Below are 15,506 nucleotides of genomic sequence, written 5' to 3' on the forward strand. Positions count from 1 at the left end.
AGTGTATCTTTCTCTCTCCATTTCTCATTATCTCTTTCTCGTGGTCTCCCCCTTCGGCTTACGTAAGCCATATGAATCCGGGACCAGCTGGGGACAGTGGTTCCATTCACGACGGGTCGCGTTTGTGACTGCTTGGCGGGCCATATTGGAGGGGTTGTTTACATAACGGCACCGCCATGGTGGCTCTCCCAGGAAGGGCACTGTGCTGGAATAATGTGCCCAGATGACTATTCATGCCCAATGGATCACTTCATTCATTGCCTTCCAAAAATGACTCAGTCAATTCGCTGTTGTTGTTTTTGCTAGATTACTGTTTGGAGTGTTGTGTTTGGAATTCACCTGTTACTATGACTTAGGGCTGCCGTGGCCTACTGGTTAGCGCTTCGGACTTGTAACCAGGGTTGCCGGTTCGAACCCCGACCTGTAGGCCACGGCTGAAGTGCCCTTGAGCAAGGCACCTAACCCCTCACTGCTCCCCGAGCGCCGCTGTTGTTGCAGGCAGCTCACTGCGCCGGGATTAGTGTGTGCTTCACCTCACTGTGTGCAGTGTGTTCCACTAATTCACGGATTGGGATAAATGCATAGACCAAATTTCCCTCACGGGATCAAAAGAGTATATATACTTATATACTATACTATATATGACTTTGGGGAGTGTTTGGTTATGATGTGTGAACTTAAGAACAGGTGTACTTTTTGACTGCTTGAAAGCAAACTAGAGGCTGGAGGGTGACTCCTCAAGAGTGTAGTGAAGAACTTTTTCTGAAGTGGACCCATCTTGCAAGTGTTGCTCTGCTCACACCCGCCCCTCTCTGTGTGTTTTTGTGTGGGCACCTCCGAACAGGTTCATGTGGCAGCGGAATTTGCGGTTCTTCAACGTGGGCAAAGTGCAGCACGTGACGCAGCGGAAGCCTTCGGGCACCCTGGAGATCTCCTTCCGCAACGGTGGCCGGCCTGAGGACTACGAGGGCGAGTACCAGTGCTTCGCCTCCAACGACTTTGGCACAGCGATGTCCAATAAGATCCTGCTGCGAGTCTCCAGTGAGTGCAAAGACACACACACCTACATGTGTGTTTGTGTGTGTGTGTGTGTGTGTGTGTGTGTGTGTGTGTGTATGTGTGTGCGTGTGTGTGTGTGTGCGTGTGTGTGTGTGTGTGTGTGTGTGTGTGTGTGTGTGTGTGTGTTTGTGTGTGTGTTTGTGTGTGTGTGAGATTCATTATGATCACTTCTGCATAAGCTGTGTCTGAGCGTACCCGTTGTGCTCACCGCAGAGTCTCCACTGTGGCCGAAAGAGGTCCTGGAGCCCATTGTGGTGACGGAGGGTAGCTCGCTGGTGCTGCCCTGCAACCCGCCGCCTGGCCTGCCCCCACCCAACACCTTTTGGATGAACAGCGGTCAGTAACTCTCTCTTTTCTCTTTCTCTCACTCTTCCTTTCATGTGTCATTCTCTCTGTTCTTTTTTCTCAATAAATATTACTTTATCACTGTTCTCACTGTCTTTTATGTCTGTCACAACTACTGTTGTTTTGTCTTTGTTTACCGTTTCTGTGTCTGTCTCTAATGGCCGGTTGTACAAATGAAAGCGCTAATACCGAGTTTTTCTTTGAGCAGAAAGCGAACGCTGTGCTTTGCCGTATTGCCTGGAATTTACTAAGCTGTCACTTCATTATGTAAACAGCACTCAGCACTGCCAATCCCCGCCCCCTCTACAACGCAAATTGCATGCCCGCAGCTGAACCACAAGCGCAGTTGAATGGAGTTAACCGATTGCGGCATTAAAACGAATCAAAGTTTAGCCATCATACATGATAATAAAATGGCAACGAGCAGCGCCATAAAGAGTAGGCCTAGTAGTTCTACTAATCCACTTAAAAAAAAATACTTGAACTATTTACTGCACGTAGACTAGGGCTATGATCCCTGTCTAGCAGATTGGGAAATGGATGTCATGAAAGTGAAAATACTATATTAGAAAGGCAAACAAAAGTTAAGATTTATTTTGACATAGTACAATAAAGAAAAGCGATGCTCTGAATACTGATTCAGCTGTCTCCGAAAGTTTCTCTAATTGACACATTTAACTGCGATTTGGATTACACCTGCTTTTATCAGGTGGAAGTGTTTCTTCATACATATGGAAGAATACTTAATCAATCACTATTGGTACTTCTCCTCCCCTGTGTTTGCACGTTACTTCTACTTCCTCCCATAAATGCATAGGCATCAGTAAGAAAAGTGCAGATAGACATCCATGTGTGATCAGTTTTGTACATACGATGCCATGTTTTAAGGTGCAAAACAGGCGGTAATTTGGCGGTAATTCTTTGTACACCTAGGCTTTTCTCTCTCTCTCTCTCTCTCTCTCTCTCTCTCTCTCTCTCTCTCTCTCTCTCTCTCTCTCTCTCTCCGTCCCTTACCCTATCCTTCTCTTCTTGGTACAGTATTGCTGTGTTAGACTGTGGTGCCACCGCTCCTCGTGTCCTCCTGCTCTGCAGTGTCCATTACTGCTGAGCAAGAGTATGTGGTTGTGTACCTCTGTGTGTGTGTTTGTGTGTGTGTGTGTGTTTGTGTGTGTGTGTTTGTGTGTGTGTGTGTGTGTGTGTGTGTGTGTGTGTGTGTGTGTGTGTGTGTGTGTGTGTATGTGTATTTTTATGTGTGTGTCATGCCGCCCTGCGTGGCCTCTTAAAAAAGCTGAGAGGGCAGGAACAGAGCGAGTCCAGGTCCTGGGAGACGAGAGAGAGACGCCCTCCCTCTGCTGCAGCCTCAGGACACTCAGCCCACACCCTGCCCAGCCCTCCACACACAGCACACAGCAGAGCAGAGCTCCACTGAAGCCAGCCCGGCCCTCTTATCTCTCTAAAGGGGCTGCGTCATCCACCCCATCACCTGTCACCGGTAGTGCAGTGGCTAAGGAACTGGGGCAGAAAGCAGTAGCCAGAAAGTCCTGGGTTTGATTCCCAGTTACATCTGTTGTGTCCTTGAGCAAGGCGCTTAACCCCAAGTTGCTCTAGGGGACTGTCCATGTCGTTGGTTTATGTAAATAGATACATAAATAAATGAACAAATTGTCATTATCTGCTTGTAGTTATTGAAGTAGATATGTTTTATATCAGCTCTCTGAAAGGACTTGTTCATACTTCTACCTTACTCACTCAAATTGATTCTTTTATGCCCTTTCTTATCATAGTAGTTCCTTACATTAGGGCTCCTACTGCATAGTCACAACACATTAGCAAAGTTGGTCTTTTTTCTGTACTGTGGAAGTGAGTGATGACCAGCACTTTCTGGTCACTGGCGTTCTGTTGTGTAACACATTTCGTGCTGCCCCGCCGAGCAGAGCTCTGCTAACAGTTGAGTAGCTGCTGCCGTGGCTCTTTAGGCTACCCTCTGGGCGGGTGTGTTTGGGGGGGGGGGGTAAGGGACAACCCTCTGGGCATATGAGTGGGGGTTCGGTAGGCTATCTTCTGGGCAGGTAAGTGAGTATGTATGTGTGTATGTGTGTGTGTGTGTGTGTGGGGGGGGGGGGGTCCCCCCTCAGTGTACTGAAGTGGGCAGCCTTCTCCATCTCCATGTCTTCCTCACTCACCACCTGCTCTTTGTCCTCTGCCTTGCTGTCTTTGCAGGCATGATGCCTATCCGACAGGACGCTCGTGTGTCCATGGGGCTCAACGGGGACCTGTACTTTTCCAGCGTCCTGTCCAAGGACACCAGCACCGACTACAGCTGCAACGCCCGCTTCCTCTTCACCCACACCATCCAGCAGAAGAACCCCTACTCCCTCAAAGTGCACACCAGTGAGTATCCTAAGTGCTGCTAGGGGATGATTTAGAAACAGCCTCCACCGCAATTGTTTTGGCTGTCTCTGTCTACCAAATTAAGCTGTGAGTTAGAAAAGAGAGTCTCTCTCTCTCTCTCTCTCTCTCTGCTCTCTCTCTCTCTCTCTCTCTCTCTCTCTCTCTCTCTCTCACTGTGTGTGTGTGTGTGTGTGTGTGTGTGTGTGTGTGTGTGTGTGTGTGTGTGTGTGTGTGTGTGTGTGTGTGTGTGTTTGTAATGGTGTATGATGTACTGCTGATGTGTGTTCCAGTGTGTATGTATCTGAGGTGTGCTGCCATCTAGTGGTAAAAAGAAGACATACACCATAGGTCTGGTTAAGAACCCATCTCCTGTCTTCTTCCGCATCCCCACTAGTGTATCGTGTAGAGTGTTATAAGGAGTATAGACAAATGGATATATACTTTTTATTGCAATCTAGGTCTCTGAACTTCACACCCAATGCTCTTTTGTATAGATATAGATTTATTCAAATGGATACTTTAAAAACATCAATAATTCATATGGTTAAAAGTTGGAGTGGTGATCGTTTTGACCCAGAGCCAGTATTAACATAAATTTTGTATTGTTTGGGCCATGCACACTCAGGAATAATGTATCACATTGATCTGCTCCTCCTGAAAAGAGGGGGGCACTGAGACCCGGGAGAGCCATCTGTCAGGTGGACATGCAGGCGGGTTCACACAGGGCTCAGGAGGCATCCTCACTTATGCCCCTGACTTATGCCCCTGTGTTGATGGGACTCTTCTTTTATTGCAGTCATACGTTTATTAGTTACAACTCTTTGTTTATTTCTTCATTCAATGCATTATTCTATTAATGTGTTTAAAGAGCATACTCAGTCAATGCATTATATTTCATTTATAAAATTTCCAAAGCAGAGCCCATTTTGTACACACATAGGCTGTCTTCAGTGTTTCTGCTCCTAGGGTTCTTGTGAATGATCCACTGTGATTCTTAGTCCATCACTACTCTGTTTACAGAGCAACCTGACAATAATTCCTCCTCTTTCAACTTGACTGACCTGTATGACGGTGAGCCCAGTCTCTCATTGTTCGCCACGTCTCTTATGGCAACTTGCTGCCGGGAGACCAACCTAACAACTCCTAATGCTCAACAGTACCTTGCTAACCAATTAAGTCTACTCACATTTCTAGCCTGGTTTTACCAACCCATTCACTTTGGGAAAAGAGGTAATGTTGCATTAGGGAATGTAGACTTAAAAATCACTACTCTAGCCTAACCATGCGTGCGTGGGTGCGTGCGTGCGTGCGTGTGTGCGGGTGTGTGCGTGTGTGAGCGAGTGTGAGTGTTAAAGCCAATGCAGAACTGGTGACACTTGATGACAGTATCTGAGACATGGCGTTGGAGTTGAGTGACGCCACAGAGCCGTCTATGCTGGGACACTAAAAGCCCACCAACAAGCTCAGTGATAAAGCCCAGACAGCTGGGATCCTCGCGGAGCTGATTACTCTGTCACACACACAGTAGGAGTCTCTCAAACTATGGAGTGTAGGAACAAGCACTCGGCAGGCGGACACTAACATACTCCATAGCGCCGGCACCATTGTTGTCACGGCGACGTGTCGCCATGTCTCTGACGGGCCTTGTCATTTAAAAAAAAAAAAAATGCTTTCTCCTCTGTGTCTCCCCCCTGATCCCTCTCACAAAGGCTATTGTCACTTTATCTTCAGGGCACTTGCAATATGAATGGCCATTCGCAGATCCTATAGCTCCAATAAAAATATGCATTACAATAGAGAACTAACGCTGTTCACATGGGAGTAGATTCATAGAGCTTCTGTAGGGAGTCCTGTCCACAGACCCATGTGCCGTGGGTCTAACTTGCCATCTATCTGCACTGCTTGAGCACTTATGTGTTTGGAGTTTGTCTTGTCTGTCAGTTCAAGAAAAAAATGGATGTTGAGTATCCATCTATATATCTATCTATCTACTGTATCTATCTATCTATAATGTTCTCACTATTATTTCTGTCTTATGTGTTCTTATCTGTGTTGTTATAACAGCAGTTCTGTTTCCAGTGTTGATCTTCCCATTGTGATTTCCCCTTGGGTATGCAAAGGTCCGTAGCATTCTGAGATCATGTACTAGACTCATCCACCAATTCTCTGATGATCAAACTGCTCATATAAGTAGCCATTTCAGCGTCCCCAAGACTCCCATTTTAGTTTCCCTGTACATCAGTTTGATTCAGTAGCAGGCAGTGCTGCTACAGCCAACAGGTTTGCAGACAGGCTGTCTTGGATACGCGGGGGAGGGCAGCAGGCATCATTTGGAGAGTGAAGCAATTAATAACTGAGATATACAGCAGACTTGAGTTTGACCCAAAGGCTGGCAAGCCTCCAGAAATCACCACACATGCACAAAAGTCCAATGAGCCATGGCTGTAGAGACGTGGCCTTCTGTAACCCATGGCCCTGGTGATGAAAAGGCCTCAGCACAAACACAGCTCAGCCAGATGTCTTACAACTTTTAATTTACCAGCCAGGACCTCTACAGAAGCAACATAGTGGAAGTAGTGTAATTACACATGTCTCTCTGGAGCTGATTTTAAATTGTGACACATTTTAATAGCTAGTGTTTGGTAATTATCAACCAGGGTGTTTTGGAAGGGTTATGCTTATGCATGGTCAAACTCTATATTCTGACCAGAATTTACATTTACGCATAGAGTGCTTCTCCCCCAGCATTTTACCATATGACTCGTAAGTGATAGTGACACAATTAATAACACTTAGCTGATCCAGTCTGAATATGCATGAGATATCATGCAAGGCAATGAAGTGTTCTGTTTCTTCAGTAGGAAACACATATGAAGAGACATATTTATTTGCAATGAAACAACAGCTGCCCATTTTCAGTCAGAGCCTGCCGACGTAGCTTTCGGCTTGGCCTGGGATGGGGCAGTCTGCAGTCAGGCCTGGATTGGAGGGCCAGCACCATCTTCCCCCAGTCTAAAGGCCTCCGCACATGGGAAGGCCAGCACCATCTTCCCCCAGTCTAAAGGCCTCCGCGCACAGGCGCCAATATTCCTCACATAGGCTCCAACATGAGCGTGGCGCACTCATCTTTCGACTTCCGATGACATTAGATTCCATTGTTTTCAATATAACCCTGCGCACTAGCGTCGAACTCTGCCGCCGCCGGCACCATATTGATTACGATTCAGTTCTATTTTTGTCTGCGTTGCTCAGTGAAATCTCTTGTTTATCAAATGCTCGTCAGTCATTTCACCCTGTCAGTCATTTCTGGTGCTGGGGTGGATGGGCAGGTGACAGAAAAGAATCAGCGCACTCATGTCAGTGCCTACATGTGGGAGCCGGGAGCTCTAGCATGCTTGAGTGCAACTGCAGGCTGGAAGTCCCTGGTCAGGTTCAGGTTCAGGTGTTATTTAATGTTCAGTCACCTCCAGTACACCTCTTCCTCATCTTCATCCTTCTGCAGCCCGTCACCTGCCCGAAACAGCGCCCAGCTTCCTGACGCCCTCTGGGCTGGTCAGCTCCAAGATGGTGCTCCGCGGGGAACAGCTGCTGCTGGAGTGTATCGCCGCTGGAGTGTGAGTGTAGAGAAGATGACACAGCACCCACACACAAACACACACACACACACACACACACACCCTATTCTAGAATGCTTGGACCTTTAATGATTGTTACCGATAATGACGATTGTCCAGACTACAGGAGGTACTTAGGATGGTAATGTGTTTTCAAGTGACATTGTTAACCTCAAAATGAATGTATGGACGTGATGCAGAACTGATGTGAAGGTTTATAAAGTCTAACAGTCATAAGTCTAAGGGTCTGCTCCGATGTGTGTGAAGTAACACCTCATATGCCCACCCATGTTCAGACCCACTCCCAGTATTAAGTGGTTCAAGAAGGGCGGCGACCTACCAATGAGGAGGGTCAAGCTGGAGAGCTTCAACAAGACGCTGCGCATCATCAATGTGTCAGAGGAGGACTCAGGCGACTACATCTGCATGGCCAACAACAAGATCGCCAGCATCCAGCATACGATAGTCGTGCAGGTCAAAGGTCAGGCGCCCTTTACCGTTTTATGTGGAGGTGCACTTTACTGGTCCACTGTCCAACAGCTTGGCTATTGAGAACTCTACATTTATGGTTGTTTATCTTGCCACGTTATAAACACTTAATAAATGTATATCCTTCCCTATATGTAGTTCTTATATCTAAATATGTTACCTTAACCATATACTGTATCATTAAAGAGAGTTGGTTATAACAGGGATAGGATATGGTACTTCAAAATGGTCTTCCTTATCAGGTTGCCGATCCCAGGCTACCAATGGTGTCAGAACTAAAGATTCTAGAGTGCTCGGCTCTAACATCTTTGTTAGAACCATTTACACTCTGATGCTACTTACAATAACTCATTTCAACCATTGGAACTTTCTGACACAATGCTCTTCCTTATGTGTCGATGGTATAATTGTCTCACTAACTGTGTCACACTTGTGCTCCCCAGCTGCTCCATACTGGCTGGACAAGCCACAGAACCTTGTCCTTGCTCCAGACGAGAATGGACGCATGACTTGCATCGCCCACGGCAACCCAAAGCCCACAATCCAATGGCTGGTGAACGGGGAGCCTATAGAGAGTAAGTCCAGTTTGTAGTCCACAGCACAGTAACTTCTAATCATGTGAGATTCTGGTGCTCTAACGGCACCAAAGGACCCTGGGAAGTCGTGGTTTGTCTTTATCTGTGGGGAGACTGGATGACTGTCTTTTGGCCCTAACACATAAAGGCAGTGAATGAGACATTGCCAAAATCCCCAAGGTTTTTTTCCTCTGCATGATTTTCTATTAACAAAATAAAAATGCAACATGTCGAAAGGGTGTCCAGGTGTATTGACGTCCTATCAAATACCTGCAGTGTCTCTAGCAAACCCGAGTCGAGAGGTGGAGGGCGACACCATCATATTCCGCCGGGTGTTGATGGGAGGCAGTGCCGTGTACCAGTGCAACGCCTCCAATGAGCACGGCTACCTGCTGGCCAACGCCTTCGTCAACATTCTGGGTGAGGGCAGACACGCAGCTGTGCAGAGTTTTTTTCGCTGTCCAGCTGGAGTCTGAATTCTCTCGAATTCTAACCGAGCTACTTGTGTCTTGTCTATTGGTCACAGACATGGCGCCGCGGATGCTCGGACCCAAGAACCAGCTGATCAAAGTCATCAAGAACCAATTAACCTTCCTGGACTGCCCTTACTTTGGCTCACCGATTCCCACCCTGCGCTGGTAAGTACACGCTAGGCACCTCAGGGCTCACGCAGACTTATGTATTCGCCTGAGAAGCTCTAGAGTTCTCTCTGCGACACCTGGGTGGGAAACATGAAATAGATGAGAACTTTTGGCCATGTCGGCTATATGAACTGTGGTGAACTCACCAAACTTTGTCTTCTTGTGTGTACGTGTGTGTGTGTGTGTGTGTGTGTGTGTGTGTGTATGTATAAGTGTAGGTTCAAGAATGGTCTGGGCAGCGGGCTAGACGGCGGACACTACCGGGTCTACATCAACGGCTCTCTGGAGATCAAACGGGCACTAGCGGAGGACCAGGGCACATATACCTGCGTGGCCAGCAGCATCCTGGGCAAGGCTGAGAACCAGGTCCGCCTGGAGGTCAAAGGTCAGGAGCATTTATTGGGTACAGGGTCCAGTTTTGTGCTTTGCACAGAGTAGGGGGGAGCACAGCCTGGAGCATTCTCTGCTTTGCCTGATACTGTATGTCAGCAGTGTACACTGGAGAAGGCAGCTGGCTTGAATGTCAGAACCTCAACTACAGCTAACTGTACATCGAGCTTCAAAATGTCACAACACTTGGCAAGCACAAGCCGAAGCAAAATATTAGTGTTTACACACCACTAGACCCACAACTGTAATATTAATATTGGCGTGAGTGTCAGGTAATGGAATGGTATTTATGCTTCAAGCCAGCCGTTTAAAGGGGCCGATGCATTTACCTCCAGCAAAATATTTCTGTCTCATGAAAGGTTTTTGAATTGTTCCAGAGCCCACCCGCATAGTGAGAGCCCCTGAACATGTGTCCTCTACTCGGGGAAGCTCGGTTCGCTTCAACTGCCGCATCAGCCACGACCCCACCCTTAACATTCATGTCAACTGGTTGAAGAATGACCAGCCATTCAGCTACGGATGGAGGTAACCTTTCCTCAACCCACACCTATCAAGACATAAATAAACCAATCATGTACACTTGATGTGATCTGACATGCTTTTGCTTATAATAGTTATTACATTTCGAAAATTACAAAATTATATGCAAATGAGCTTAATGTCATATATATATAAGTTTGAAATGAAGAAGCTGTCCTGCAGTGGTCAGTGATGTACTCTGTCTCTGTGTTTATGCAGGATTACGAAGGATGAAGAGTCTCTGACCATAACCAACATCAACGAGGGAGACCAGGGCACCTACACCTGTCTGGTCAAGACTGAGATAGATGAGGACGTGGCCTCGGCACGCCTTACTGTTCTTGGTATACACACACACACAAACACACATGCACAAACACACCGTCACACACACACACTCAAACACACTCACTCACACACACACACACACACACACACACACACACACACACACACACACACACACACACACACACACACACACATACACACACACCAACATACTGTATAGTTATCTATCTTGTTAGTAGAGCTGCATCTTTGTAGTATATTTAGGTAGAAAAACAGCTTTGCAACTCCCTTTCCAAATAACAAAAATAACACTGTTGCTAAGTAACCAGTCTGTAAATAACAATAGATAAATATTAATAATAATATATGCGCTGCATGTTGAAATCTCTAAACTGATTTTCACTGACTCTGTCCCTGGGCTAATGCTTTACTAACCATGTGACCTTATAACCTTTATCTCACAGAGGAGGAATCCTTGTCTCCCTCCAATCGTAGTCCCATGCAAGCAGGTAACACTTGTGTCTAAATTTGACCGCTCTCTCTCCCCTCTAACTGGACATATGAAGATGTGGCTGTACAAAGCCTTGAACTGCATATTCAAAGTCACAGACTATCTTCATATACCACCAATCAATATGTTGGTCTTATCGTCTTATCAGTGGATAATTTATTTGTTATCAATGATGCCGGTGTATAGTTGTCTGTTAGTGGCATGAGAAGCTCTCTGATAATAGTGTACGGTCTGTGAATATGTTTGTCAATGTGTTTGTCAATATGTATCATGCAATGGTTGCTGAAGAGCTTACAAACCCCTTGTCTCCATGCAGACCGGCCAGAGTCTCCCAAAGATCTGGAGCTTTCGGACCTGCTCGCTCGCAGCGTCCGGCTCACATGGGTACCTGGAGATAGCAACAATAGCCCCATCACAGGTGGGACATCCAAGAAACGCAGACACACAGACATACATGTCGGCACTTCATACACTGATGCATATAATATCATACACTGACAGATATCATACCCCCCCCCCCCCGTCTCTCACACACACACACACACACACGCACACACACACACACACACACACACACACACACACACACACACACATTCCTCCTCATGTCATATGTGATATCTTGTTCTTGCTCTGTAGAGTTCCTGGTTCAGTTTGAGGAGAACCGCTGGGAGCCGGGCAAGTGGCAGAACCTGTCCAGTCACCCGGGCAACGTGAACTCGGTGCTGCTGGAGCTGTCCCCATTCGTCAACTACCAGTTTCGGGTGATCGCTATCAACAGCGTGGGCCAGAGCCAGCCCAGCAGGCCCTCCCTGCGCTACCAGACCAGCGGAGCACGTAAGCCAGAGAGAGAGAGAGAAAGAAAGAGAGAGAGGGATGTTTCTGATTCATTCATGCACTGCAGAAGGATGTGTCATTACAGTAAATGAGATTATAGGCCTGAGAGGATCTGAATTCTGCTGTTTTATCCACTAGTGTCATTGACTTATAATGTGGTCCACTGTGTGTGTGTGTGTGTGTGTGTGTGTGTGTGTGTGTGTGTGTGTGTGTGTGTGTGTGTGAGAGAGAGAGAGAGAGAGAGAGAGAGAGCAAGAGAGAGAGAGAGCAAGAGAGAGAGAGAGAAAGAGTGAGGTCTCATAATAAAGAGTCTGAAGAGTATTATTAGATATTATGCCTGAGAAGATCTGAATTCTGCATAGTTTTCTACACATGTGCTTGTGTCATTGACTCTGTCATTGACACGTAATGACGTGTGGTGTGGTGCTCTTACTCAGCTCCAGATATTGCTCCTGAGGACATCAAAGGCATGGGCTCCAAGAAGAACAATATGGAGATCACCTGGAAGGTTAGCCATAAATGGCACAGGGAATGCTTTGTCCATAAATACATAAATATCTCACAGTCTACAGTAGGAAATGAGTACTTCATCATCAATAGGGAAAGTGCTTAATTATATATATATATATATATATATATATATTTATAAATGTTTGTAACCATACAAAAGTGGTTTTCACTGAAATATTTTCAAATACCTATCACTGTAACATATTGGACTACAGTACTTGTGCGAATATTCCACCTCACATCACAGTAATGATTTCATGATTCAACTTCACTTTGTGTGTGTGTGTGTGTGTGTGTGTGTGTGTGTGTGTGTGTGTGTGTGTGTGTGTGTGTGTGTGTGTGTGTGTGTGTTTCACCAGCCCCTCTCTGACATTCAGAGGAATGCCCCCAATATTGTTTATGAGGTTTCATGGAAGAAGAAGGACACAGAGGAGTGGAACATCGTCAACACCACCCAAGCCAAATATGTGGTTCACGACACGGAGACCTACGAGCCTTTCCACATCAAGGTCCAGGCCATCAACGACTTCGGCCAAGGCCCAGAGTCTGGGATGGTGCTGGGCTACTCTGGCGAGGACTGTAAGTCTGGATCCCTTGGGGAAACACCTGTGCTTTTCAACATTTAGCATAAAGCTAGCAAAGACTAGAACAATCATGAGAACAGGGGTCGGCATGAGGATATATTACTGTGTTGCTTTGTTCCTAGAAAGCAGAGTATTACTGTGACTTCAGTAAAACAATAGTGGACCAGCAGATGCCCTCTGACTTGCATTATTTTATGGTGACAGAAGTCCAACAGTGTTCTATGGATCTCTTTCTCTCCCTTTCCCCATCTATTTCTCTTTTTCTCCCCTCTCTCTCTCCTCTCTCTCTCCCCTCTCTCTCTCCTGTCTCTCTCTTCTCTTCTCTTCTCTTCTCCCTCTGTCTGGTGTGAGATCCGCTGTAACTCGAATGTCGTCTTCTGCGTAGATCCTTCTGCAGCCCCAGCCCACCTGAACGTGTCAAAGATTGACAGCACCAAAGTCAACATGCATTGGGACCCTGTAGACCCGAGCACCGTCCATGGGGAGTTCAAGGAATACAGGGTGAGCCATAGAACATCATTGCATCCTGGATATCAGTCTGTCCTTCAGTAGAGATCCCCTTCTCCTTTCCGAAGGATCAACCAAGATATGTCAGTTGTGCCAAGGTGTTGTCAGGTTCACACTTAGATGTTGGACACCCAGTGACTACTTTAGTTTTGCACATGTATAAATGTAGTGTTATATGTGTACAGTATGTAATGACAGTACAACTACTATTATACTGTACAGTATAACTACATTAACAACAGTATAAGTATTATTCTTCTGTGGCTGTCTGTTTTCCAAGTCTTAATAATGTACACAGTTGTGCTATTTGTAAATGAATGAATGTGAATATACTGCACTGGTCTGAAGGATGTGTGTGTGTGTGTGTGTGTGTGTGTGTGTGTGTGTGTGTGTGTGTGTGTGTGTGTGTGTGTGTGTGTGTTTCTGTGTGTCTGTGTGTGTCTGCGTGTGTTTCTCACAGTTGTACTACTGGAGGGAGAGCAGCCTGGTGAAGGGCCTGAAGGTCAACAAGGATAAGAAGACCAAGGGCTTCTTCAGTTCGTCCGGCACGGGCATCCTCACCGACCTGGTGCCCTTCAGCCTGTACAAGATGTACATGGTGGTGGCCAACAGCCGCTATGAGGGCCCACCCAGCAACACGGTGGAGTTCAAGACCAGACAAGGAAGTATGGAACTCAAAGCGGGATCTTTGTGTGTGTGTTTTTGTGTGGTTGTGTAGGTCTGTGTGTGGGTGTTACTGTATGTGTGTGTGGGTCTGTGTGGTTGTGTAGGTCTGTGCTGTGTGTGGTTGTAACTGTGTGTGTGTGTGTGTGTGTGTGTGTGTGTGTGTGTGTGTGTGTGTGTGTGTGTGTGTGTGTGTCTGTGTGTGTGTCTGTGTTTGTGTACAGTATGTGTGTGTGTGTGTGTGTGTCTGTGTGTGTGTGTGTGTGTGTGTGTGTGTTACTGTATTACTGTATTCACATGCAGATATAATAATGGTTAGCAACCAACTGAATGTTCTGCTATTGTATGTCGGCTCTTTAGTTCCAGATGCGCCCAGGTTCTTCAAGATCGTCCGGAGGAGCTCCAACACCATTCACCTGCAGTGGGACAAGCCTCTGGAGCCCAATGGGAACCTAAGCGGGTACACGTTGAAGTTCTTCACCGGTGGGTCTCACTTCAGCGCGTGCACACACAGCACAGAAACACATAGGTCAGGTCATGCTCAGTGACCCCGGGAACCACACGCGCTGGTCATTCAAAAGATAGTAGGAAAGTGTGACTGTTGTACAGTCAGGGCGTATTAGAAATGTCTTAAACCAAGTAAGCAAGAAACGGGATAGTTCTCAATTCATCCACATATAGAGATAAAGACAAATCTATCAAACTCTCCTAACCTGTAAACTTCAGGGTGTGATAGGTTAGATTGTTGTTTGATGTGATATGATAGGCTGTTGTTGATTCATAGTAGATGAGTACGATACTGTTTGTTGTAATAAATGTTGGGTGAGAGTTGTGCATGTGATGTCCAGAGAGGTAAGTGACAGTTGTGTGTCTGTGTTGTAGTGAATGGGACACAGGTGGGCAAAGAGCAGGTGAAGAGCTTCCACCCCAACGTGACATCGTTCGACTTGCACGTTCCTGACCGCCACACACGCTACAAGTTCTTCCTGGCGGCCTTCACGCCGGCAGGGTCAGGGGAGGTCAGCTCCGACGAGTCGCCAAACTTCTCCAACGAAGGTGAGCGGTCAGCAAACACACATATGCATGTACAGTACATACATGCATATGTGCACGTTATACACACACACACATACACACACACACACACACACACACACACACACACACACACACACACACACACACACACACTCTCCCTCTCTCTGTCTCTCTCTCTCTCTCTCTCTCTCTCTCTCTCTCTCTCACACACACACACACACACACACAGACACACACACACACACACACACACACACACACAAACTCCTGAACCTTTGAACCTTTATAGTGGTTTTTGAGTAGTTGTGTAGACCTTAATGTGATCCTTAGTAAACTTCCCGTAGCCTAGCTGTGAAGGTCAGAGAAAAAAAGCTAAGTTAAGGCAGATTAGTGGGTCAAAAATATCGACAGCAAGTTGTCCTTCACTTTTACACTTTTACAGCTACTTTCTCTTCTTTTCTTTCTTTTGTGGAAAAATACACTCCACTAAAAAAATCTTTGGATTTGTGGTAAGCACGTGGTTCCCTTTGGCTCTCTTAGGT

At 46.4% G+C, this 15,506-nt stretch overlaps 1 protein-coding gene across 6 annotated transcripts in view; it reads left to right on the forward strand.

Annotated features, from left to right (window-relative positions):
• The window catches only part of nfasca (neurofascin homolog (chicken) a), an 89,432-nt gene that overhangs the window by 52,205 nt on the left and 21,721 nt on the right, over positions 1-15,506 (forward strand). For all 6 annotated transcript variants that reach the window (XM_042088834.1, XM_042088831.1, XM_042088833.1 and 3 more), the window contains 21 exons: positions 845-1,041; positions 1,273-1,395; positions 3,625-3,795; positions 4,816-4,866; positions 7,298-7,409; positions 7,706-7,890; positions 8,342-8,473; positions 8,750-8,893; positions 9,000-9,111; positions 9,333-9,499; positions 9,882-10,029; positions 10,243-10,367; positions 10,779-10,823; positions 11,142-11,243; positions 11,465-11,662; positions 12,100-12,170; positions 12,532-12,751; positions 13,142-13,257; positions 13,724-13,928; positions 14,287-14,409; positions 14,809-14,982. In XM_042088834.1, coding sequence (XP_041944768.1) covers positions 845-1,041; positions 1,273-1,395; positions 3,625-3,795; positions 4,816-4,866; positions 7,298-7,409; positions 7,706-7,890; positions 8,342-8,473; positions 8,750-8,893; positions 9,000-9,111; positions 9,333-9,499; positions 9,882-10,029; positions 10,243-10,367; positions 10,779-10,823; positions 11,142-11,243; positions 11,465-11,662; positions 12,100-12,170; positions 12,532-12,751; positions 13,142-13,257; positions 13,724-13,928; positions 14,287-14,409; positions 14,809-14,982 — 2,921 coding nt within the window. The remainder of the gene's footprint in view (positions 1-844; positions 1,042-1,272; positions 1,396-3,624; positions 3,796-4,815; positions 4,867-7,297; positions 7,410-7,705; positions 7,891-8,341; positions 8,474-8,749; positions 8,894-8,999; positions 9,112-9,332; positions 9,500-9,881; positions 10,030-10,242; positions 10,368-10,778; positions 10,824-11,141; positions 11,244-11,464; positions 11,663-12,099; positions 12,171-12,531; positions 12,752-13,141; positions 13,258-13,723; positions 13,929-14,286; positions 14,410-14,808; positions 14,983-15,506) is intronic.

This window comes from Alosa sapidissima, chromosome 4, assembly GCF_018492685.1.
Source record: "Alosa sapidissima isolate fAloSap1 chromosome 4, fAloSap1.pri, whole genome shotgun sequence".
NCBI classification, from domain to species: domain Eukaryota; kingdom Metazoa; phylum Chordata; class Actinopteri; order Clupeiformes; family Clupeidae; genus Alosa; species Alosa sapidissima.